At 41.5% G+C, this 25,361-nt stretch overlaps 1 protein-coding gene across 1 annotated transcript in view; it reads right to left on the bottom strand.

Moving 5' to 3' along the window:
• astn2 (astrotactin 2) overlaps positions 1-25,361 on the bottom strand; it is a gene marked incomplete at both ends in the record, with an annotated part of 637,213 nt that overhangs the window by 539,174 nt on the left and 72,678 nt on the right. Inside the window, one exon of the mRNA XM_084047140.1 lies at positions 11,245-11,432. Coding sequence (XP_083903266.1) covers positions 11,245-11,432 — 188 coding nt within the window. The remainder of the gene's footprint in view (positions 1-11,244; positions 11,433-25,361) is intronic.

The following is a 25,361-nucleotide window of genomic DNA, read 5'->3' as shown; positions in this document are numbered from 1 at the left end:
ATCCATCCCCCGAACCAGCAACATTGTGTCATCGTGTGCCAAGCCAGGGTGGAAATTAATTTCAGAGGCCCTTGATTTTCAGTGGAGCCACAATTATGGTTGGAACCTGTGAGCCTCTCTGTGCCTTGCTGACCTAACGCACTCATGGTCATATATCACCAGTGACTGGTTAATTATAGCGAGGCCATTTCAGGCGTGTCGGCTGCACTGTACCTCTGCGCATATCTAATAAGAGAGAGATAAGAATAGTGATTCTACCTTCACATTGTCTAAACTCAATGATATTAAATGACCCTGGGCATCGACCCAAGATCATGAAATGAGGCAGAAGGATTTTTCATAAGTACAAATGATGGCTTTTCTTTCAATGCAGACTATAGCTGGCTATCTGGTAGTGTTTGACGTATCTTGATATTCCATGAATAGACGTCCAATTTCCACTATGTGTAATGCATTTGGTGGTATGGACGCCAAGATCTCAGAGAACTGAAGATTATGTTCCGTAACATGACATATGAAAGGCTCTGAGCTGCCAGCCTTTATAGCGTCTCATTCCTGGGAAAATACTACCTGTCCTCCCTGTGAACCCGAATGTGTCATTTCTTTGAAAGATCTTCTACTCGCCAACAACATTGCTGCAGACAATACAACTGATTTCTTTTCCATTCGCTACTTCACACGTTTTTCAAAGTGGCGGGCACCAACTGGAAAATGGGAGATGTTTATATAGTATACCTTTTTATTTTCTAATTCAATTCATAAGATTATTGAGACAGTTTAACCATTTTCAATCTGCATGGTGTCCCTATTTACAGCATTTTTTTTTTAATAGCAGCAACTTTAGAAGCTCACAACGCGTCATGGTGCAGTGAATTGTGAGCATTTGCATTTTTTTTATTTGAACTTCCTAACAGTTCAACAAATCCTAACAACAAATCCTAACAGTTTCTTTGAAAAAAGGTATGTCGCTATATATCAGTGGTTCTCAAACTTTTGTCATGTCAAGGACCCCCAACATTATATGTATGTGTCCGCCGACCAGCCCCATCTCAAAATATGTTGTCCCTGGGACCCTCAGAAGCAAAGATTTGAGTTACAAATGTTCGCTTTTAAAATATATTAATATTCAAAGATTTACACAAATGTTCCCGATATAAAAAAAATAGCAGATCTAGCGCGTAGCGCAGAACAAGCTCATGGCGCGGCACTCGGTGCCGCGCTATGAGCTTGTATATCTGCTATGTTTGAATAGACAAAGAAATCAAAAAATGACACAAATGCGTTCCCGGTTAAAGTAATTTCACAACCAGAGGCTATGGCTAGTTGGAAGTCCAAAAGAAAAGATTGGGAAACCCTGTACTGGGACATGCTAACAATAATGTTAGTACTCTCCCTACTGTTTCCCTATACAAGTGTTACATTTGTGTATCACGGATGGTCGAGAGTTGCTGGGGGAGCTGAGAAATTTGCTTTCTCTCTCTCTCTTCCTCTCCTGGCTGTCAGACAAGAGGCTTTGTTTAATATGTGCTGTGGTACGTCTCACAGGCCTGATCAAACAACCTCTGTGCGTTGCCTTTTGTGGAGGCACAAAGTGGTTAGCATTCTGTGTTAATAATTCCACGAGTCGCACTACTACGTCTGCTGCCCTCCACTTCTTGCCGACTCTGAAGGGTGGAAATGTAAAAGGATCTGTCAGAAATGGCTTCATTGCTATAGATTCCACTTAATTCTGATGGGTGTGTGAATTACTTTAGCAGGTGTGTGTGCGTGTGCGTGTGCGTGTGTGTGTGTGTGTGTGTGTGTGTGTGTGTGTGCTTGCGCATTCTCCAACCTTTAGTTTCCTCTTAGTCCATTTCCTACCGCTGTGTACGAAAGGGATAATGCTCGAGTTCTGCTACTCCAGTTTCTCAACCAGGAAAGGTCTTCTCGTACTATGATAACAGTTCAAAGGTTTATGGACATCGTTTCAGTTTCAGGGCAAGAAAATAGCAAACACTTCAAGAAAAGGAGCATTTTCCATTGTCCCAGCAGTGATTAGGAGAATCAAAGAATTTTAACTCCACTATAATGAGATGACACTCTTTAGGCAGTCATAGATGGTATAGTATTTTACATGCAAGCAATCAAGCTATTTAAAGGAAAATGCTGCAGAGTTTCGACCTAAATCCCATTCAACCCACAGTTCTGATGGGGGCGGCCGCTTGGGAATCGGAAGGTTCATGGTTCGATTCCTGTGCGACTCCCGCTGGGTTAGTCTCGAAGTGGCCTTGAGCGAGACACTGAACCCCTAACTGCACCCGATGACCAAGTTGCTACCTTGCATACTTGTCTCATGTTCTCGGTGTGTGAACGTGTACATGGGTGAATGCAATGCACATTGTAAAGCAGCTTTGGATAAAGGAACTATATAAATGCACCATTTACCCATGTGTCGTTTTGTGTATCGGGTGGACGGAATGTAGGCCCTCATACATGAAACGATGTGTTTGACATCGTTTTGCAACATCAACATTTTGCGTAGACATACACAGACGACTATATTATTGATCTCAGAACAATCACATTTCGTTTGAAAATCGGGCCGAATATCCCTTTTAAACAACATGGCTCGGAGCATGCTAGCCCCCTCAGGAGTCCACATCAAAGGGAACCGTGGACATGAGAAACTAAATTCCCACCATGCAGGGTGACAAAAGGACGAGCAAAACGACCACCCTCCAATCCATCGCCTGTTGGATTGTCTGTATTGTTTTGATGGCGAGGATGAGAGCGAGAATCAATGGCCTCACGTAAAGGCCTTCAGGCAAGGTCCAGAAACAAGCACTGTAGTGATGCAGAATAGCGGCACATTGCTTATGCAATGAGGTAGTGTAGCCAGGTGCATGTTAACTCATTAAAACCGGGTAAGAATCTGTGTCACCACCTTAACCATTATTTTATACTTTGGCAATTCAAAAATAGTAGATATACAAGCTCCTGAACATTAATTTTGTGCAAATCTTTCAATATATATATATATATATATATATATATATATATATATATATATATATATATATATATATATATATATATATATATATATATATATATATATATATGTTTTGTTTTTTTTAAGCAAATATTTTTAACTTAAATCTTTGCTTCTGGGGGGTCCCTGGAACAACATGTTTAGAGATGGGGGTCTGCAGCCAAATACATATCATTTTGTGGGCCCTTGACATGAAAAAGTTTGAGAATCACTGATTATAGCAACATAAGTAAAACAAGATTTAGAAGACATTTGTAGAATCCCCAGAAGCAAAGATTTGAGTTACAAATGTTCACTTAAAAATATATACTGTATATATCCAGAGATTTGCAGACATTTTCATGATTTTTCAAAAAGATTGCAGATCTACAAGCTCATATAGCGCTATGAGCTTGTATATCTGCTATTCTTGAATAGCCAAAAGTATCAGATAAAGGTTAAAGTGGTTAAAATCTAAAATGACACAGATTCGTTCCCGGTCTTATTGGATTAATGCCTCCCATCGTCAACCAGCCTCAGACTGGAAGCCAGGCTCTGCCGTTGATAGAAGCTGAAATAGGAATGACAGAGAAACGGCAGACTTGCCCAGACTAGTGCGTTTGGTTTTGACAACGCGGTGACATACTCAAAAGTTGTTGTGATGAGAGTGTCAGTCAGGAAAATACTTTTACGGTAACTGGCTTCCCTTCCCTCTTCCATAAATCAGTGTGTAACGCTGACATTCAGACTTTTGGAGGGGGGGGGGGGGGGGGTACATTTTTTTTTTTGACCAAGCTGTATAATAGACCAGTGTTTTAAAACCTGTGGGCTGCTGCAGTAGAGTAGGCCTATATCTTAATACAATATAACTAGCACAAAAGCAGTGGTTTGGAGGTGTTCTTCCTGCTCTTCTATGGAGAAATGTAGACACCGTGGTCAGGTAGGACCACTGCTGGTTGACAAGAGGTATTGCCTCCAGCTCAAAGTGCAATATCCCCCCAACCCCCCCCCATGCCCAAGCCGGTGTTCCGTAAGAACATCATTCTTACTGATTGCAGCTTTAAGGGTTTCTAAAGGGGTTTGGTTAATTAGTATGAATTTATATTACACAACTAAGCATATAGTATATCAAAAGGCATGAAACATCAAAAAATACTTTCATCTCACTTAAAAATAATGACTTGCCTTTTCATTAACTAAAAAAATATAATTTCAGATCATGTGACTCTGTCTGTAATGCAGGCTTCATAGCTGAAATGTATGTGAATAAATGCTTTAACTATAAGGAGCGGGCTGTTTTTTCTTTCAGCTAGGTATGTACAGTATAGTTGTATTTACTGTAGCTGTCGAACGGAAACCCTGGCAAGCCAAAGTGCAGTAACTACGTTTTTGGACACACCGACTTATTTGTGTATTCCAAAGGTCAAATTAGCCTTTGGGATTTTGGGGGATAAACAATTACCTCAAGAACAGATGTACAATTAGTGTAATATCACTTATATGCCGATATCTCATTTGTTGAATCACTTTTAACCCAATTTATCAGTGATTTTCTTTTCGTAGTTACTGCACTTTGCCTTGGCAGGTTAAGTCCTACTTCATTGTACAACAATGTCACCCAAAAGTAACGGAAATAGCCAATCTACAAGCTCACAACGTATCACATTGCGGCGTGTTGCGAGATTGTAGATCTGTTATTTTCGCTAATTCCGTAAAAAGGATCTCTGGATCTCCATATAATACTGGCTGAAGTTTTAGTTAAACTGACAACAGTTTCCTCATTAGGAGAGCATATTATGTCTTTGCATGACCAGCGTGATCCCTCATTTTATTGACCTTTTTTAAAAAATCACCAATTTGTTCCTCACTATGCTGAAGCCAATTATGGAGACCTAAGAGACGGGGAGAGGCCACAGCAGAGGTCTAAGTGTATCCTATGAAACATTCATTATCACACAACGCTGTGAATTGTTCAATATTGTTACGGACAAGTTAACCAATTAGATCAAAGGAATCAACGCTAATAAGGCACTTCCTCCTGAAATGATAGATGCATGGATTGTTCCGGACTGGCCCATTATCTTTTTTTTGCTTTTTGCATCATATACTGTATGTGTCAATGTGGGTTTAACCCATTAAGACCCATTAAGACATTAAAAAAATATGCATCTGACAGTTTTTTGAAAAAAATATAAAAAATAAAACATATCTAAAAATATTTTGTTCCAGGGACCTCCCAGAAGCAAATATTTGAGTTAAAAATGTTCGCTTTAAACAAATATGTATTAAAAGATTTGCACATATTTTCACGATTTTTCAAAAATAGCAGATCCACAAGCTCATAGCGCGGCACTCGGTGCCGCGCTATGAGCTTGTGTATCTGCTATTTTTGAATAGCCAAAGAAATCAAAAAATGGCAGAGATGCGTTCCCGGTCTTAAAGGGTTAATAAAACTGTGGAATGAAGGATAACAATAACCAATACATCTGTTTGACAAAATTGCTGGCTTGTATGTAAACATTGTACTGTATGTGAATATGCAAGCCACCATACAAACAGAGTGAATGAAACCCTATATCAGCCGTACTGTACATATAAAATGTATAATGCTGACTTGCTTTATTACATTGCAGATATTATGTAAATTAAAGACATGGGGTTGTAGCACTGACTCTATTAAATAGCCATCCATTTAAGCTCTGCTGCATTCTGAGACCAGCAATGCAGATAATAGACTGTACATACATAATAACTATGAATAATGTTATTTTATTCAATGAGAGCTATTTGTATTATAAGCAAATAAGCAGTGTTACGGTTAAGAGCCTGGAAAGGAATATTTGTGAAAGAGCATTATACAGAAGGCCTCGCGTTAACCCGTTAAGACCGGGGCGGGAACGCATCTGTGTCATTTTTAGATTTCTTTGGGTATTCAAAAATAGCAGATATACAAGATCTGCTATTTTTTGGAAAAATAAGTTGTGAAAATGTGTGCAAATCTTTGAATATATATCCATTTTTAACTCAAATCTTTGCTTCTGGGGATATTTTCAAATGGGGGTCCACGGCCAAATATATATAAATTTGGGGGTCCTTGATATGAAAAATGTTGAGAACCACTGATATTATTGCGACTTGCGAAGTTAAAAAAAATAAAACATGTTAGGAATTAGAAGACATTTGTAGAATCCCCCCAGTAGCAAAGATTTGAGTTAAAAATGTTCGCTTTAAAAATAGATATATTCAAAGATTTGCACACATTTTCACGATTTTTCCAAAAAATAGCATATCTACAAGCTCATAGCACGGCACTCGGTGCCGCGCTATGAGCTTGTATATCTGCTATTTTTGAATAGCCAAAGAAATATAAAAATTACAGAGATGCTTTCCCGGTCTTAATGGCTTAAGCCTATAAAACACATGAGAAGTGTGCTAAAGCAGACCACTTTTATGACTGGATTAACAAAACGGTAAGGACATTGGCTAGCCTAGTAAAAACCTGCATCAGACCGAAGGTCTGTCGAAGGCAATGCCTCCCTAGGGGAGAGCAAAATGTGCTTTTGTCAGCAGCACGCAGTAAATTCATTGTCATTGCTGATGTCTTGCTTACAAATGTGAACACACCATTCTATAAATTACTTCTGTCTTCTCTATATACAGTAATATGAGCCTGGAAGAAGAGCATATTTTTTTTTTTCTTTCTACGGTCCTTCCAGTAAGTCGGTATAGATTCACATTTTCACGAGGAAATGCGGTGCGATACGCTGGAAATGTAACCGAGAGCATAAAAAACGAACCCACATCCATTTGTGGGTTTGTTTTTCTTCAAATGAAATTAACGTCGAGATTATAAATGAAGCAGGATGATGCCAATCTTTTTTTAAATAAAAATACAAAAGAGAAAATGCTCATTTTAGATTTCTTTGGCTATTCAAAAATAGCAGATCTACAAGCTCATAGCTCATGAGCTTGTAGATCTGCTATTTTTGAAAAATCGTGAATTTGTGCAAATCTTTGAATAAATATATCTCTACCATACAATCCGCAAACCTGCGCATGCGCCGTTGACAATTTGGCTGTTTGTGGGTTGTGGTCGTGTGTCGTCTGCCTGGATGTGCCACATCCGTGACACGGGCGAGAAACAAGCGCTGCCGTGGTCTATGCAAACAAGCCCCAAGTTGGACCCCCTGAGTTTTTTGTTTTTTTTTGCTAAGGAGTTTGGCCAGCTATACGTGGCACGCAGGGGCTTCACTAAACGGGCCATGGCCCCACTGGCCCTCATGACGCTACGCCAGTGATCTCCGCTGCCAAGTGGGCGCTGCGTGGGCGCTAGACTTTCGGCCCGCGTATCGGGCCGAAATTCTAGTTTTTTATATTTGTAAAATATTTTGTTCCAGGGACCTCCAGAAGCAAAGATTTGAGTTACAAACGTGGTACGATACACTGCGAATGTAACCGAGAGAGCATACCCACATCCATTCTTACCCTCTTCAAATTCAATTAACATTGAGAGTCTAGTCTATAAATGAAGCAGGATGATTTTTTAAAAACACAAAAAGAGAAAATGCTCTGCTGCACAATTAGGAAAACAAAACCAAAACAACATAACAAAAAGCTGTCCTTCTAGCAGTCAGAATCACGTCCTGCAGAGCTGACTGACTAGCACACAGTCCTTAATGGAAAGACTGTGAAGAGGCGCAGAAGAAGAGAGCGATAGAGAGAGGAGTGAAAAGAGTGAGTGAGAGCCCCGACAGCTCAATGCCAAAAGAATAGAGCACTCAGACTTGAGCCTGCCATAGAGCTGACAGAATCACACTTAATGATGTTCACTCAAAGAGCCAAGAGACACCTTTGGGGCCTCAAGGCCAGTCCAACACAGCTTGTCTTCCCTGTTCTAGCTGCCTGAATGTGGCTCCTTCATTCCGCTACCCTCCTCTTCACCGCATCTCGTATCATACCGTCTTTCCATTGAGATTACCGAGGACCAGTGGTGGAAAAAGTACTCAAATTCTTTACTTAAGTAAAAGTACTGCAATGTAGAAATACTCTGTTACAAGTAAAAGTCCGGAATTTGACATTTACTTGAGTAAAAGTACAAAAGTATTGGTGTCAAAATGTACTTAAAGTACCAAAAGTAGTATTTACTCATTATGCAGAATGTAAAGTTTTCAAACGTATAATATGTCTAAACATCTTTTGAAAATAGCAGATCTACAAGCTCACAATGCGGCAGAGTGTTAGTGTGTGCGGTGCATAGCAAGAGAGCGTGTGACTATTTCAAACCATTAAAAATGGGACAGCATCTTTCTGTCTAATTTTAGATTTTAGCGTTGGCTATTCAAAAATAGCAGATATACAAGCTCACAACGCGTCGCTTCGTGCCGCACTGCGAGCTTGTACATCTGCTATTTTTTGAAAAATCTTGAAAGTGTTTGAAAAAATTTTAACGAGTTTGAATTACGAAAAAGTTTGAGAACTACTGATTTAGAAGGCAGTTGTAGAATCGGCCTCAGGTCTTAATGGGTTAAACTGCTTGGCTAAATGCTGGTCTAAGAATAATCAATCGACAGTATTATGCACAATAAAATCCGTCTCTCTCCGTGGCCCTGGCAACACTGGCGCGTACGCTTGTTTTGTTGCTGCTGCTGCAGCTGCTCGAGCCACGCGATGTTGCGTGGCTTTGTGTGTGCGTTTGGCGAGCATGTTTTTTTTTGCGTGGTCCCATGGCTGCGCGCAAAGTTTTGTGTAGTAAAGGTTTGTGTCGTGTCTCTCTGTCTCTCTCCCCCTCTCTGACTGTCTGTGTCTGTCTTTCTCTCCCTCACTCGCGACTCTGACCGATAAGTTTCGTGTTGTCTCTCTGCCTTTCTCTCCCTCCTCTCTCTCTCCATGTCCCTGTGTCGTTCTCTGTGCTGTGTGCTCTGCAGGGGGAGGGGCTACTGGCAGTAGATCTGCAAGGCAACAACACGTCGACGCGCGAGGCGTTGCTAGCTTGTAGATCTGTTGTCCAAAAGACGTGACCATTTTGACGTTGCGCTACCCGCGGAAGTGATTTGAAGTATTGGGACATAATGCTTTGCATATTAATTGTACAGCGTGCAAGTACAGTAACGGTATGGGAAGCAGCTGGTGTTACGGGCAGAATATTGAGGATTTTTTTTGTGGAAAGTGTGGAGTTCGTTGGGCCATGTGTCTGCTTGGAGACTGGCCCCATGCACTCGTGTGTAGACTCCATGAGTGTGCTTGTCAATTAGTGTGGCAAGATAAGTGAGAATCAATATCAGAATAGCATTTTCATAGTATGTTTTGCAAGATTTCGAGGTGTTTAATATATGTTTTCAGAAGAATCCGAGTCCGACTTCTATAACAATCATGAATAAGCCGATACCTCAGCAATGAAAAAATATATCACATAACAGTTTTGAGGAATCAAATGCTATCAAAGGAAGAGTGACAAAGGACCCACGTGTCAAAAAGGCTGGTATATGATTTGTTTCCAGTAAAGTAACACTGACAATTTGACTGTGATGTGGGTAAGAAAAATGTAAATTAATGCATGAAAAATTGACCGCTACAGCAGGTTGGGGAAGGCAGGATGGATGAGTGGGTACTGTAGTTCACCTGGGGACAACGAGTCCTGGCGTCAGAAAACAAAGGCGTAGGCAGATAAGGAGGTTAAAGAGAGTGAAGGGGAGATAGAGGAAAACTAAAACGGTTTTAGGTCTTAGGGATATGCCGTTTGTCCATGGATATTTAGTTCTGTGCTTCTACCATTTGTCCATGCATCTTTCATTCCTTCAGTGGTAGAAAAAGTACTCAAATGTTTACTTGGGTAAAAGCATCAATACTGCAATGCAGAAATACTCTGTTACAAGTCCGGAATTCAACAATTATTAAGTAAAAGTACACAAGTATTGGTATGAAAATATACGTTAAAACTGATTATGCAGAGTGTCCAATTTCACAAGTTTTCACATAATTGTAGTGGAGTAAAAGTACAATATTTGCCTCTGAGATGTAGTGGAGTAGAAGTAAACGTTTTGAAAATTGGAAATACTCCAGTAAAGTAAAGATACCTTAAAATTGTACTTAAGTACAGTACTTGAGTACATGCACTTAGTTCCGTTACACCACTGCATTCCTTGCATGCACCCGTTCATCCATGGATGTTTCATCATCACACATAACAGCGTTCGTCTGTTTATGTTTCGTCACGTTGCATGCAACGTTCGTCCACGGACGTTTCGTCCCATGCACCGTTCATCCAGGAATGATCGGCCCGTGGACGTTTCGATGGAACAAAAACAATCGGCGCCGCATGCCCATGGCCTGCTGGCCAGCACCATTTGTCCACGGATGTTTTGTTGCGCACACGCACCGTTCATCCATACACGGTTCGCGGAAAACGAAAGAAATTGCCGCCGTTTGCCCACTGGGCGACATAGAAAAAAAAAGAAACAGACAGTGGATGTGAAAAGAGACGTCAGAAACACAAAGGATAAGAGTCGAGGACTTTGAAGGGAAAAAGAAAGGGACAAGGTGTCAAGGAGACGGCCTATAAGAGAGACTTGTAAAAAATACAGCGAGTGGAATATCTGTATCATACACAGGGGCGGGTTGGGGGGTGGAGGGGGTTATCAGGGAAGGTGTAAGATGAAGTGAGAGAATAATGGCTGAGCAGAGACAGGGAAGTGATTTGACAGATGATAGCTTTGGAGAAGTGAAGAGAGGGGTCTTAAGAGTGAAGTCTAGAGGGAGTGGACGACTTCACAGAGAAGGCCACCGTCCAGCGGTGTGTGGGCGGTCAGTGTGTGTGTGTGTATGTGTGTGTGTGTGTGTGTGTGTGTGTGTGTGTGTGTGTGTGTGTGTGTGTGTGTGTGTGTGTGTGTGTGTGTGTGTGTGTGAGAGAGAGTGTTAAGCGAGGTGAGCAAAGCACAGATGTGGTGGGAGAGTGGGATGCAGATATTGTTTTCAAGGGAGTTTGTTTTGGTGCAGAGAGAGGTCACAAGAGTGGTCTGCAGTGCTTATGTCCGGCAAGCAGAACAATGGCCGTGCGTGTGTGTGTGCGTGTGTGCGTGTGTGTGTGTGTGTGTGTGTGTGTGTGTGTGTGTGTGTGTGTGTGTGTGTGTGTGTGTGTGTGTGTGTGTGTGTGTGTGTGTGTGTGTGTGTGTGAGAGAGAGAGAGAGTGTGAGAGCATCACTGCTAAAGTAACTTGGCTGTACTTCAGCGTCACTTACCATGACGGATATGTGCAGCAGGTGCATGTGTTCGTGCAGAGCGTGCGCCGGCTCCCGGGGCGTGGGCTGTGTGGTCTGGGCGAGCTGCTCTGAGCTGGTCATGGACACGTGGAAATAAAGTGTCCCGTTCTCCAGCCACTGCTGCTTCCAGTGAACCTGGGATATGTCCGCTCCCGTACCAGACATCTCTGCAGACAGCAGGCAAAGGGAAGGGAAGGGAAGGAAGAGGGGAGAAGAACACAGAACAATAATTAGCCTTTAAGCTCAAAGCATTCGACATTTCATCTTTATATGTCTTCATATATCTGTGTGTGCACACGTGTGTGTGTTGTCTGTTGTGTGTGTCTGTGTGAGCGGTAACACTCAAGAGTGTTACCAGATTGGTTTGGTTTAACTTGTGATGTCTTTGCTAACATCCCAAATACCCCTGATGTCGTTTTTGCTGACACCAGTCACACAGAGGTTCTTATTCTGGAGGTGGGCTGTCTCTTTGATCTATACATGGACCAGGCTTTCCAGGATAAGCATTCTAAGTACCAACCGCTACTCGAGTAGCGGTTGGTACTTAGAATGCTTATCCTGGAAAGCCTGGTTTGTTACGATTCTCATGAGAATCGTAACAAACCTTGGGTACAGGTGCAGATTCTCTGTGCTCATATTTGGAAGCCTGGGCCATGTATATAAGCTGACCACGAGTGGCCTGGCAATCGCTTGCATGACAAAAAGCAAAGCCAAACAACTTGCGAAATATTGCTCTGTTTCAGCTGTCATAGGCAGTTTGTCTGTGTGGAGGAGAAGGTGCCATGTATATCCTTAGGTGCCATGAACTATCAACCCCGTTATATTTGTTTCCCTGTAATTTAATTGTAATTTGTGGATGCAAATAAAGAATTAAAATGTGTGTGTGTGTGTACACGGTGCACTGACAGCGCCACTGTCCTTGGTGTTGCCACTGTCCATGGTGCTGAAACGTGACCGAAGCAGTCATCAGTGTGTCTACACAGAGGCTTCAATAGGCTCTATGCACAGCAGCCATATCGGGAATGAATTGGGCCCCTTCCTTACTTCCTTCACAAGTGATACCAATGATACTAATTAAGGCTCTGTTCCATTTAGTGTGGCATAGTGGTTGTCTTATTTCCAAGGACCCCTGTAACTCTGAGCGTGTACAAATGCATACAAATACACTCTCAGAGTTACACACCCACCATACTGTAGGGGGCCATTTGGGAACCAAAATGGAGTGTTTCTAGTGAGCCATCATGCACGATATCAGCACCCTGACAAGAATGGAACAGAGCCTTCATTAGTATCATTGGTAACACCTGTGAAGGAAGTAAGAAGAGGCCCAATTTATTTCCAATATGGCTGCTGTGCATAGAGCCTATTGACACTGACTGACCACCATGCAAGCCTCCAACAGAAGGGTTAGAAAGCGTACGGGGAAATGTGTGCACTTAACCCATTAAAACCTGCGGCCAATTAACTCATTCTGTGCCACAATCCGTCAAATCCGTCACGTGGCCTGACACCGCGTGGCGCGTGCACCACAATCTGTCAAATCCGTCATAAAAAAAAAAAAAAAAAATCAAAATAAAAGTTTTTTTAATTCAGAACCCAAGATATGATGATTTGAATTTTTGCTGCTCCATCCACTCCTTGTTTAACCTATAACTTAAAAAGGCTGTATCTCGCTTCCTAAGCACTTTCTTTTTTACAATGAATTTTGGCTGTGGCACTCAGAGCCAAAATTCCATAAATAAGCATGGCATTGAATGAGTTAAAAACATATTTTCTAAATCCTAACGCTTTCAAAAAAATATATATATTTCAAAAATGTGCACAAATTTTCACGATTTTACAAAAAATAGCAGATCTACAAGCTCGTAGCACGGCGCTCGTAGCACGGCACTCGGTACTGTGCTGCGAGCTTGTAGATCTGCTATTTTTGAATAGCCCAAATAAATCTAAAATTACAGAGATGCGTTCACGAATTGAATGGGTTAACATCTGCTGATCACTTCGATTCCCAGACTATGTTCAGCAACGCTGCCATTGGAGAGGACATTAGGTCTTTTACAGCTGACTAAATATGACAGTTCGGTACGCACTAAGGCAGCCAGTCATGAGCCACACCGTTTAATGCATTCTCCTGTACAAGTAATTGAATCCATTTCTCACATTGTCAACAGGTATAATGCATGAAAGGGATATAAGCCAGACATGATGAAATTGTAGATTTAATTGCCAAAGAAATAGTCTCTCCAGGGCTCAATGTTTCAAAACACCCTTGTGTTAAGAGTAACTGGTTTAGAAATGTTTAGACAATATTTTGTAACGATGTGGCAGCAAATACACTGATACTGTTGTTGTGGACGAGAGACAAAATGCTGTGCAATTCTGAAGATTGGCTTCATTTGGAACCTGGAACAACCTCATGCCTATAAGCTAATGAAATACCAGGAACTGACCAAAATGGGTTATTGGTGTACATTAGTAGTATACAGAGTGGTACTGCAGATGGACATACACAGGAGAGTAGTACGGGACTGCAGATGGCAGGCCGTCCTAAGAGTTTAAAGCCAAACAACTTGCAAAGTACCACTCCATTTCTGCTGTAATTGGAAGCCTGTCGAAAAAAACGATGATTTGTGTATTCATAATGAAGTCATGCATGTGATGAATTATCCTGTATTGTTTGATGAACTGATTGGGATGTTTTTTAAGTTGATTTTTCTTTATTGCTACAATGTATACTGAAGAGAGTCAAAGTTCTCCATATAGAGCTGACTGAATAGTGGCTGGACCAAACCGTCAATTAGTAGTACCGTAATTTTCGCACTATAAGCCGCACCTGAATATAAGCCGCAGCAGCTAAATTGAATGATTTGTACATATATAAGCCGCACTGGACTATAAGCCGCGGGTGTAAAATCCCTAGATTTAGGAGGTCCCCTAGTGGCCGTTAGCTATAAAAATCAATAGATAAGCCGCACCGTTATATAAGCCGCAGGGTCGAAAAATGGGGAAAAAGTCGCGGCTTATAGTCCGAAATTTACGGTACTAATTGATGTAACAGGTCACAGTATCCATGTTGTTCTTTGCCATTTTACTTGTCTAGTATGTTAAATTGAATACATGCATTATGGAAAATGTTCCGTATGCCTCTGCTATGCCACCCCCGCACATATTTGAACTCAAAGGACCTCAATGTAAATAAGCTCTCGAGCGTTTTCGTGTTTATCCTTTTGACAAACATACGGTCAAGTATATTACGAACATTTTATCAATAAAAACATTCCTTCACTCATGGCATCAATTGTGACATTTTCTGTTTAACTGTGGATTCAAATACATCAAACGTGTGTACATATCTGTGATACTGTGTCAACAAAAAGCACATTAGTCTGTGAGGAATAATCCTAAGTTCAAAGGTGAGGCTGTAAGTTGCGCATTAGTATTCCTATGCAGTCCTCTCTGGTTCCGTGCAGGTCAAGAATTGGCTGCTCCCGGGAAGCCTGCAATATCAACACTCTCGGCATAAAAAAAAAACACTAGACTTCATACCGTGTTATCATAGGCTTTGCTATGCAGTCAATAGAGTAAACACTGTCTTTTAAGAATTGCCTTGCTTCGCTTCTACAGGGACGTTTTTTATGATGATGACTTTTTCATCCAAGTTATAGCCCAAGTCAGACATTTTGTCCTAAATTCAAAATTGATAGTTGCCAAGTGTCACTGTAATTCAGCCACGGCGATCAATACAGCACCACGGGTATAATAAACAAAATGAATCATTGCAGGGAGGTGGCTCGTTTTTTCGTTCATTTCCCTTTTGCTTGTTCTGTCCTTTCTTGTGGAACGAGAGACGGAACAGTCTTTATAAAATGGGATGAGAAAAAAACAACAACAACAACGGCCATGTCACTCGGCTGCTATTTATCAAGCTTTATTCAATTTCACTGTCAATATCAGATGAGAAAACGCCGCCTCACTGTGCACCGTCCTCCTGTTATCTCCACAAATCATCAAACGTCTTGTAAACCTAATGAATACATTAGCTGCAAGCATTTGCCAGCATTAGCATAAAAGGGTATGACACCCAAGATAAGATGGATACAATTTATTTTAAAGGGGAGGAGAACAGCAGCGAAGGGGGGAAAGGGTAGAGAGGGGAAAAGAGAGGTTTGCAACCCTTGTCAAAACAATAATAATCAAAGTAGTAATTTAGAGGGCAAACAACAAAGAGAGAGCCAATTGCTAGATACTTTAACTCTGAGAGTTTACAAATGTAACTAAAAGGACCCGGAAGGGTCCATTTTTGGTTATATTTGTAAACTCTCAAGGTCCTTACGCACGCACTGGGAGCATTTTTCTTTTGAGATGAATTAACCTAAAGAAATATTTTTTAGAACTGCTGTTTGTGCCACGAGTACGTTCACACAGAACGTGGTTGTTTAACGGTCATAACGCAATTCTTATTCAGCACAAGGTCGACTTTTTTTTCCATCATCAATAAAGGCCCTTTATGGCCGCAACAGTGCGTCACAGCGATTTTTTGATGCGTTGATTGACCAATAAAAAAATAGCATCGGACTCCGGGGGCCTTTAAAGGCATTAACCTGTATGAATGAGGCATCAACTATATGAATAGTGGTGATGTGAAACATTCACCAGGCATATATTCCAAATAATTCATCCAATTTATTTGCCATGCCTCAGAGACCTTCAGGAGTTGCAAATGAACACTGAGGATTTCTCTGTGTGCCCTAGGTGTGCTTGTTGGGCTTGATACAGTATTTGTCACGGGGATGGGTGACAAGGGCAGGGACAACTGCTGGTTCCTGATCAGTGGCAGGTACCTAATGACAGATGGCTTTCGGTGGCACTGGTTATTAACCCGCTGACTCTGGGTCAGTGGACAGGGGCAGCAGGGGAGTGTTCTGTGAGCCCGACTCATCAGTGTCACTCCCTGTTTGGTCCACAGACCGAGCGAGGCCACACTCTGTACACAGAGAGACCATCCCCCTCCACACACACACACACACACACACACACACACACACACACACACACACACACACACCAAGGACAGCTGGGAGGTACTGTACGCAAGGAACAATTGCTTAACCATACAGTCTATCACAATGTACATTTTACATATTTTAAACACCAAAAGGTATGACCATGGTAGTTAGTACTGCATGTCAAAAAAAAGTCATGTATTCATGCCATGAAAATGTATTATTAACAATTGCTAACATTAGCAACTACTGTACAGCAGTCATCGTCAGCTTCCCCAATGAAGTAAAACTTTCCAACAGATGCCCAGAAATTATTTTTTTTCGCTTTCAGCATCTTTTCCCTTTTATAAGTGGCCAGTTAGAACATCTAAACTACTGCTGACTACAGAGCCCATGGTAAAAATGTTTAAGCTGCGAGATTCTGCCCAGCTGTCACATCAGTCAGTGTGAGTCATTACGTCTAATCCGTGCGTGGTCAAATAAGGGAGACACGCTGGTTGACCTTTGACATTGACAGAGGATGCAATTGTTGTCTGCTGGACTAACAATGAGGCGGCCCTCCCCTCCCCATCTGCTACTATTTTAAACGGAGCTTCTGCCAAGATCCTGTCAAGTTTGTCTTTGAACTGTCTTGACATTCTTGACAGGCTATGTGGGTGTGTGTTTCAGTTACCTTTAGATTTCTCTATGTAAAACACCGGCAGTCACTTTGATCCAAATTTTAGCAAAGTGTTTTCTTTACGGCTGGCTCTGTAGGAGGCTAGCTGTGTAGAAGAGGGTCTGGTCTTTCTTTGTCTGGCCGTTTGTTTGTCCGGGGCTAATCTCGCATAGCCTGGGACCAGACGAATCTGCCAGTGCAAAAGAAAAAATTGCCCTCTGCGCAACGCGAGGCTAAATCTCGCAAACCACTGGAACGATCAGTGCCATGTTTTGGTGCACGCTGTCAATATCTGTTTTTGTTGCCAGACCCAGAGGGTCGGCCTACATGAGGCTTTGTCCCTATTTCGTCCATACATGGGCATAGAAGGGACTTCGCATGACACGTCATGTGAAGTCCGGCCATTCAGATTTCAACCACTAGGGGTCTGGCAGTACCAGGTCTCCTGGTTCCCTTGTTTCTTTATTTCTTAATTTTTGTCTTTTTTGAAATATTTCAGTGGGGTCAATGGGAATTGGATCAAGCCGACACTATGCCCAAATATGGAGTCATACGTCATAGATACATCACTAACCGGCCCCCCAGGACCCCTGGTGGACCTGGGGGACCTGACTTTGAGAGCCAACGAGCTAGACTGTACCATTATACCTTGCACTAATATAACAAATTAATTAAAAATGTAGATGGGCTGCAACAGAATTGTTTTGGGGGGTAGCCACCTAGCATTTCCTAAAACTAGTGACATGAACCTAGATTACTGTGTAATGATATTAAAAGGAAATAGATAAGCGTGTGTGTGTGTGCACGCGCGTGTGTTTCCTTGTCATTGGTATGCTGTGTGTTGTCATCGGACAATAAGCCAGACATTACTGGGATACATGGGCACAGCCTCAAGGCCCGTTTGTAATTCATTAGAAGAAATGCTATTAGTGTGTGTGTGTGTGTGTGTGTGTGTGTGTGTGTGTGTGTGTGTGTGTGTGTGTGTGTGTGTGTGTGTGTGTGTGTGTGTGTGTGTGAGAATGTCTGTGTGCACGCACATGAGTGTATGCGTGCGATTAAAACATGTGTTCTCCTAGCAAGGACACCAGTGATGGAAAATGTCCACCCGGCCGAGTCCAAGGACAACCCTGAGGCATGCCATTGTAATGATTTCATATGCCCCTGAGAGAGCAACACGAAAAGTATGGCTCGGTTGGTCTCTTTATGAACCACAGAGGGAAAAGTATGACATCTTAAGACTTGGATCATTAAGGGGGGGGACATAACTTCATTGAAGCAAATGTTCTATGTCACATCATTCTGAGAGACGTGCTCAATGTGGCCATCTTTCTCCTGAAACAAGAAACCAGAGAGCCTGACGTCATATGTATTGATTTTGTCCTGAGTGGAGTGGAGAGCATGGCGCTGCTCCAGTGATAATGAAACGGAAGACTGACACTAGTATACGTATGAATTTTTATTTTTTAGCGGCGCTAGCCGCTCTATACCTTTAGGTATAGAGCGGATCCTGCTCTATACCTGACTTTGTCCGTGTGCGTACGTCAACGTTCTGATTGGTCAGGTCCGTCAACAAAGTGATTGGTCAAGCTTCACGTGACACGTGGCTATAAACACATTATAAACACATATCGATGACAAAATGTATCAAAGGCGCCGCTACCCTCACACAGGGTGTGATTTTTTACATTTAGGTTTAGGTTTTACATAACGATTGCCTTAAAAGTGACCTTCTCTTTCAGGTGTTTTTTTACTTTAATATTTGGAGTTTTATGCATTGTAGAGCACATTTGTAGTAACAAAAATGCACCTATAGATTACACTATATCATATTTACAAAAAAAAATCACACCCTGTGTGAAGGTAGCGGCGCCTTTGATACATTTTGTCATCGATATGTGTTTATAATGTGTTTATAGCCATGTGTCACGTGAAGCTTGACCAATCACTTTGTTGACACACCTGACCAATCAGAACGTTGACGCACACGGACAAAGTCAGGTATAGAGCAGCTAGCGCCGCTAAAAAATCACACCCTGTGTGAAGAGAGTGGTGCCTTTGATGAGCCCCGTATTGTCATCACCCGTGTTGTCATCAATGTTTGTTTATTGGACATTCATACATACGGACGGACACGCGGACAAAGTCAGATATAGGAGTGGTTGGCACCACTCAAAAAAAAACATAACGTAAATTACTGGCACCAAACTATGTTTTGAAACCGTTTGTACTACTCATAAATGTAGGCTTACTGTAGCTGCACATGATTTGAACCTGATGTTCATCCAGCAGCAATTCCTTCTCCTTTGATCTTCACATTAAACATGCTTTCTGATTTCTCTTCACAGGGATCCATCTTTTATTTTTCTATCTCGAGGCTATAATCTTATAAGCCTTCCAAAAAGTTAATGTGCAACAAGTCCTGCTGAAAAGGAGAACAGTGTAAGAAAAAATATGACTGTGGCTGCTGACAAATTAATTAGTTCACTACCTTCTAATCTACACCAATTCTCCAATAGCTTGGCATGGATTACATTCACGAGCCTTCTCATCCATAAGGTCTCATCCAATCTGGGCAACAATAATTAAACAAGAGCTCTTTACACCCAACCGGACAAAAGGAACATTTGCAATAATTATTGGTGCTAGAATTAGGTTGGGGAGTGGAGGCTATGTATATTTTATTTTCACTGAAGGATTAATGCACAATGTAAACAACAGCAAAACCTTAATATGAAATTAAATAAAGTATCATAATTAACACATATTGTAAACAACAGCAAATGCTTTTAAATGAAATAAAATAAAGTACCATCATTAAAATGCTACAAAGTGCCTTTAGAAGAGAAAACTCTCAAGAGGACACTTTGGCATAAGGGTGGCACCGGTGCTAAAAACAAAACAAAACAAAAACATAGGGTCATCAAAAATCATTTGGGTTCTTCCTCAGATGTGCCAATTAGGTTAGATTTTGAGATATCTCGTGCACCAAGTTGACATTGTGGCCTATAATGACAGTGATGGATAAAAGGTTATGGGGTTACGCAAAATAATGTTTAAGGTCCATCCTCTGGGGGAACATGAATGCACTCAGTTTAATGACAGTCTGCCTATTAGATTATCATCGCTGTCGGCGCAGAAACCTTGTATGTCCAAAACTGTTACCTTTTCGGGAAATTAGCAAAAGAACCTGTGTTCCCATGGATCCAATGTAATGACTTGAGTCACAAGCTCTTGTTAATACATTCATACATACTTTCATTGGTTAAATATATGAAACCCACAGACAGACTTAACCACTTTCAACCTGACCATCCCTGGCATTACAGGCAACCCCCCCCCCCCCCCCCCACATTTTGAAGGTAACGAAGTAGGGAATGATGCAAGAAGTTGAGAATGAATGCCCCAAACGGTTATGCAGAGAACTCGTTGTCAGAGTACCCAGTGTTGTACTCAATACCGTATAACTGCTCGGCTAAATATGGAGATATGGGGATCCTGATGTCATCAGAAACTGCTGACATCGTGTTGAGATTGTGCATTCATGAATGGAGTTCTATATTGTGCACACAACCACTTATATTGGCACGGTGGCACGACGCAAAGCTTGGGCGACGTCAGCAGTGTTGCCAGATTATGTGAGAGAAACAAGCAATCAGGTCTAGGAAAACCAGCCCAAAAGAAGCAACTATGGGCCACATGAGCACTTTAACATTTACATCAGCTATTTGAAAATAGCAGATCTACAAGATCACAACGCGTCGCGATGCGACGCGTTGTGAGCTTGTACATCGGCTATTTTCAAATAAAATCTTGCGGGGGAATTATAATAAGCAGATCTGGCAACCCTGGCGACATGTCAGGCTGATGGGTTCGGGTTGGCCAATCAGGGAAACCGGCGCCTACTGTACGCCCTCCACTCAACACACATGCTGTGTGTCCTCCACAATCAAACAAACAGAGGCGTTCACAGCTGGTGTTTATTATTTCGCCCTGCGCAAAATAATAAACTTAACTAGCGCTGGTTATCCTTGTAATGTTACACCCTCTGACATGGGGATTCTAGTTTTCAAGATGACAACAGCAAATCTTGGTTACAAAGTTTGCAGGGTAGGCTAATAGGCTCTATGCACAGCAGCCATATTGGAAAGAAATTGGGCCTCTTCTTACTTCCTTACTTACCAATGATACTAATGAAGGCTCTGTTCCATTCTGGTCAGGGTGCTGATATCATACATGTTGGCTCACTAGAAACACTCCATTTTGGTTCCCAAATGGCCCCTTATGGTGGGTGTGTAACTCTGAGAGTGTAAAAATGGAACCAAATGGACCCGTAAGGGTCCATTTGGTTCCATTTGTACACTCTCAGAGTTATGGGGGTCCTTGAAAATAAGACAACCACTATGCCACACTAAATGGAACAGAGCCTTAATTAGTATCATTGGTAACAGCTGTGAAGGAAGTAAGGAAGGGGCCCAATTCATTCCCAATATGGCTGCTGTGCATAGAGCCTATTCCTTCCTCACTACTTCAGTTGAGACGGTGGTGAGTGAGGGGAGGGGGGGGTGGTGCGGGGAGGAATGTGGCTGTGCTGAGTGGGATCGGAGAGGAGCAGCAGGCCTCTACTCCTCCGTACCGAGAGACGCAACTGATGTACATTTTTCCATACTTCTCCATACAACGGTGTTTTACCGGATTTGTGATTTTTGATCAGGTTGTTTGTCTAGGACTTCTAAACGCCTTTGTTTGAACGGCTTTCACCAAAATCTGTAGCACTAATCCTCCAGGGAATATTAATGTGCTCGGCAAGTTTCATGGCCATTACCATTCCATTTTTAGATTTGGATGGACTGACAGGCGGACGGACGGACGGGCAGACGGAGAAAGCCATCCCAGTGAGGCTGAAAACCATTAAAGCTCAGACTTTGCTTGCCTTGCAAGCTCACTTTTCATTGTACCTGAACTTTGTGCCGTCTCATTAACGTTGCACAACAGAGGCGACGGGATTATTTGGAGAGCTCAAATACTTGATAAACCTTGTTATTCTTGGCTTGGTATAATATGTATTCCGACATATTTCTGAGTGAAATCTATTGAACACTCACTGTCAGCAAAACTCTTATTAGCGGGTCTGGGGACAGTACCGGGAGCCTCTCTGTCTGTCTGTCTCCCTCTCTATATTATTATTTTTTGTGTTTATCTTTCTCTCTCACTACTCTCTACCTCCATGTTTCCATTAACTCCCTCAATTGCCACATTTGGCAGGTATTTAATGTGTTATCAATTTGAAGCATTCACTTTTATTTTTGTCTAGCTTGTGTTATAATGTTTAGGATTTTATACAAGTTGAAGTGGATACTGTAATACTCGATACGTTTGGAAAAATAAATAATATTCTGTCAAATTATATTCTATTGTGTAGTGATACAGAACATATATTTCAAAGGACTTGAAAACATTAACTTGTGCTGTATTATTCATACAGTAACAACTGGCGAGAGGACTCAATCGCACAATTCAGAGAATCTTGCAAAGGTTCGGTACAAACAAGGGGGAGTATCATGCGGCAGGGAGAAGACAAAGGTGAGGGCCAGGTAAACACAGCAGAAATCAAAAACGCCGGGGCAAATAGACACAAGGAAAAAGGGCTGTAACACTTGACACCGGGTCCAAAGAGGAACTGGCACTTAAGAGAGAGGAACACAGTAAATACACCAGGATAATGATGAGGTACAGCTGAAACTAATCGAGGAGAGGCATCTGAATAGTCAAAATCTCAAGAATATTACGTCTTTTACCGACCACTTCGATGGAAGACGTCATGAGGTCAAGGAAAGGTGTGAGGGAGAATATAAAAGAGAATTTAAGACGACCGCGGTACTCAGAGAATCTGACTGCACTTAAACTACAATAGGCTACATCATTATGCGACGACAGAATGGATCGATGTGGGTCTGCCATTGTGAGACTACATGTTAATGTTCTAAGCATGTAAAAGCCCTTTTTTCTAGGCTCAGTATAGACACTAGACAGTTATTGTCTACCATCTTGTACCTAAAGCAAGGACTCTGTGTGCGCACCTCTCTCTCTCTCCCTCTGTCATAAGTATTCAAGATGTGTATTGCACCTTCTAATCTACTGCTACACATACAGTACTTTATCATCATTCTTAAAACAATTATTACAGAGTGAGAAGCAATCTGATCACAGTCTTATGCATAACATCTTAGGAATCACCACATCACTCAGAGAACACCTGCTGTCGACTTGATTGTGTTTTGAAAGCTTTGTGTCATCAGTTGATTTTGGAAATGCCCAAAATGTTCAGTGTCTCTTTCTAGTATTGCTGAAGCAAGGAATTGTGTGTGTGTGTGTGTGTGTGTGTGGGGGGGGGGGGGGCAAATCTCCTTTCCTTTCATAAGGATGGTCCAGTCAGTGTACCCTATACGCTAAAGGAGATCAGATAGAAAGCACTGAAACACCTTTCCTTAACCTATTAAGACCTTGAACGCATCCGTGTCATTTTAAGATTTATTTGGGCTATTCAAAAATGGCAGATATACAAGCTTATAGCGCGGCACCAAGCGCTATAAGCTTCTAGATCTGCTATTTTTGAAAAATTGTGAATTTTGTTTGCACATCTTTGAATATATCTATTTTTAAAGCGATCATATTTAACTCAAATCTTTGCTTCTGGGGGGTCCCTGGAACAAAACATTTTGAGAAATATCAAAATATAATTTTGGGGGTCCTTGACATGATAAGGTTTGAGAACCACTGATATTATAGCATATGTTTTTTTCCAGAAAAAAAAACTGTTAGGATTTAGAAGACATTTGTAGAATCCACAGAAGCAAAGATTTGAGTTACAAATGTTTAAAAATATGTATTTTCAAAGATTTGCACAAGATTTTCAAGATCGTAGCGCGGCACTCGGTGCCGCGCTATGAGCTTGTAGATCTGCTATTTTTTGAATAGCCAAAGAAATGTAAAAATGGCACACAGATGCGTTCCCGGTCTGAATGGGTTAACATTTAGAGAATTCGCTGGCTCTTACTATGGCTGACACATAGATACTTCCAGGTCATTTCACCCAGTTAACCTTCCTAAGCACAAAAAAAAATAAAAAGACTATTCGGATGCAGGCGATCACACGGCCGGGAAGCACACAAGGAAAGGAAGTGAAGTATCGGAGATGACATAAAGGAGACGAACATTTACCAAAATAAATAAGGAGACGATGAAAGAATGATATGAAACAATGAAAACGTGGGGTGGGACATCACACATACTCTTTAACTCTTTAAGACCAGGAACGCATCTGTGTGTCATTTTTAGATTTAGTTGGGCTATTCAAAATTGCAGATATACAAGCTCATAGCGCGGCACCGAGTGCCGCGCTATGAGCTTGTAGATCTGCTATTTTTGAAAAATCATGAAAAGTTGTGCAATTTGTTTTTTTGGCGGACATTTTTAACTCAAATCTTTGCGTCTGGGGGTTCCTGGAACTAAATATTTTACAAATGTTCGCTTTAAAAAATATATAATCCAAGATTTTGCCACAAATTTTCACAATTTTTCAAAAATAGCAGATATACAAGCTCATAGCGCGGCACTCGGTGCCACGCTATGAGTTTGTATATCTGCTATTTTTGAATAGCCAAAGAAATCTAAAAATAACACAGATGCGTTTCCAGTCTTAATGGGTTAAAATGAAAAATAATATAATTAGCAAAAGGATGAGTTGTCCGTGGTGGTGACAAATTACTTCCCGGCAAATATTAATTATGCAATACTTTATGATAATAGATGCAAAGAGTTGGTGTAGTGAGCTGTGAGAGAACCAAGCAATATGCAGGTGAAACACTACGATTATCCCATAATTACTGAATGCAGTTGCCTACTACTTCATAATAAGACAACAGCTACTACTATATTCATTTCATACGTTTCCGTTTGACCAATATCACCCTCCCCGCCACAGCTTCCCTCCCCAGAACACGGGCCACTTGTGTTGGCAAAGACGCTCGACAAAGCCGGATGCACCACGGTGGATTCGAACCCAAAGTCTGTTTTTTTTGCAGTGAAAATCTCACTGCTCTTCTGATTGTGTACTTTTTTCTTTTCTTTTTTAATTAAAAGCCCTATGTTAAACGTGATGTATTACATCTTCAAACAGCATCAAAGGTGTGGGTTATTGCTTGGGTTAATGTGAGATTCCTGTGGCAGGGTCAGAAACGGCAAACCCTTGATGACAGCCGAACAAAGATGAAAGTAACTAAGAAACTCATCTAAATGTAAATGTTGCATAGCAACTACCTTGTTTGTGCAGGCAGTCAGGGACTAACGTACTGTGTGTGTGTGTACGCGCGAGTGTGTGCGTGTGCGTGCATGCACGCGTACAGTATATATAAACTCCTCAACACAAGTTTCGAAAC

This window comes from Gymnoscopelus microlampas (genome assembly GCF_963454915.1).
Source record: "Gymnoscopelus microlampas genome assembly, chromosome: 21".
NCBI classification, from domain to species: Eukaryota; Metazoa; Chordata; class Actinopteri; order Myctophiformes; family Myctophidae; genus Gymnoscopelus; species Gymnoscopelus microlampas.
The sequence above is the reverse complement of the archived record's forward strand: the minus strand, read 5'-3'. Positions and strand labels throughout refer to the sequence as shown.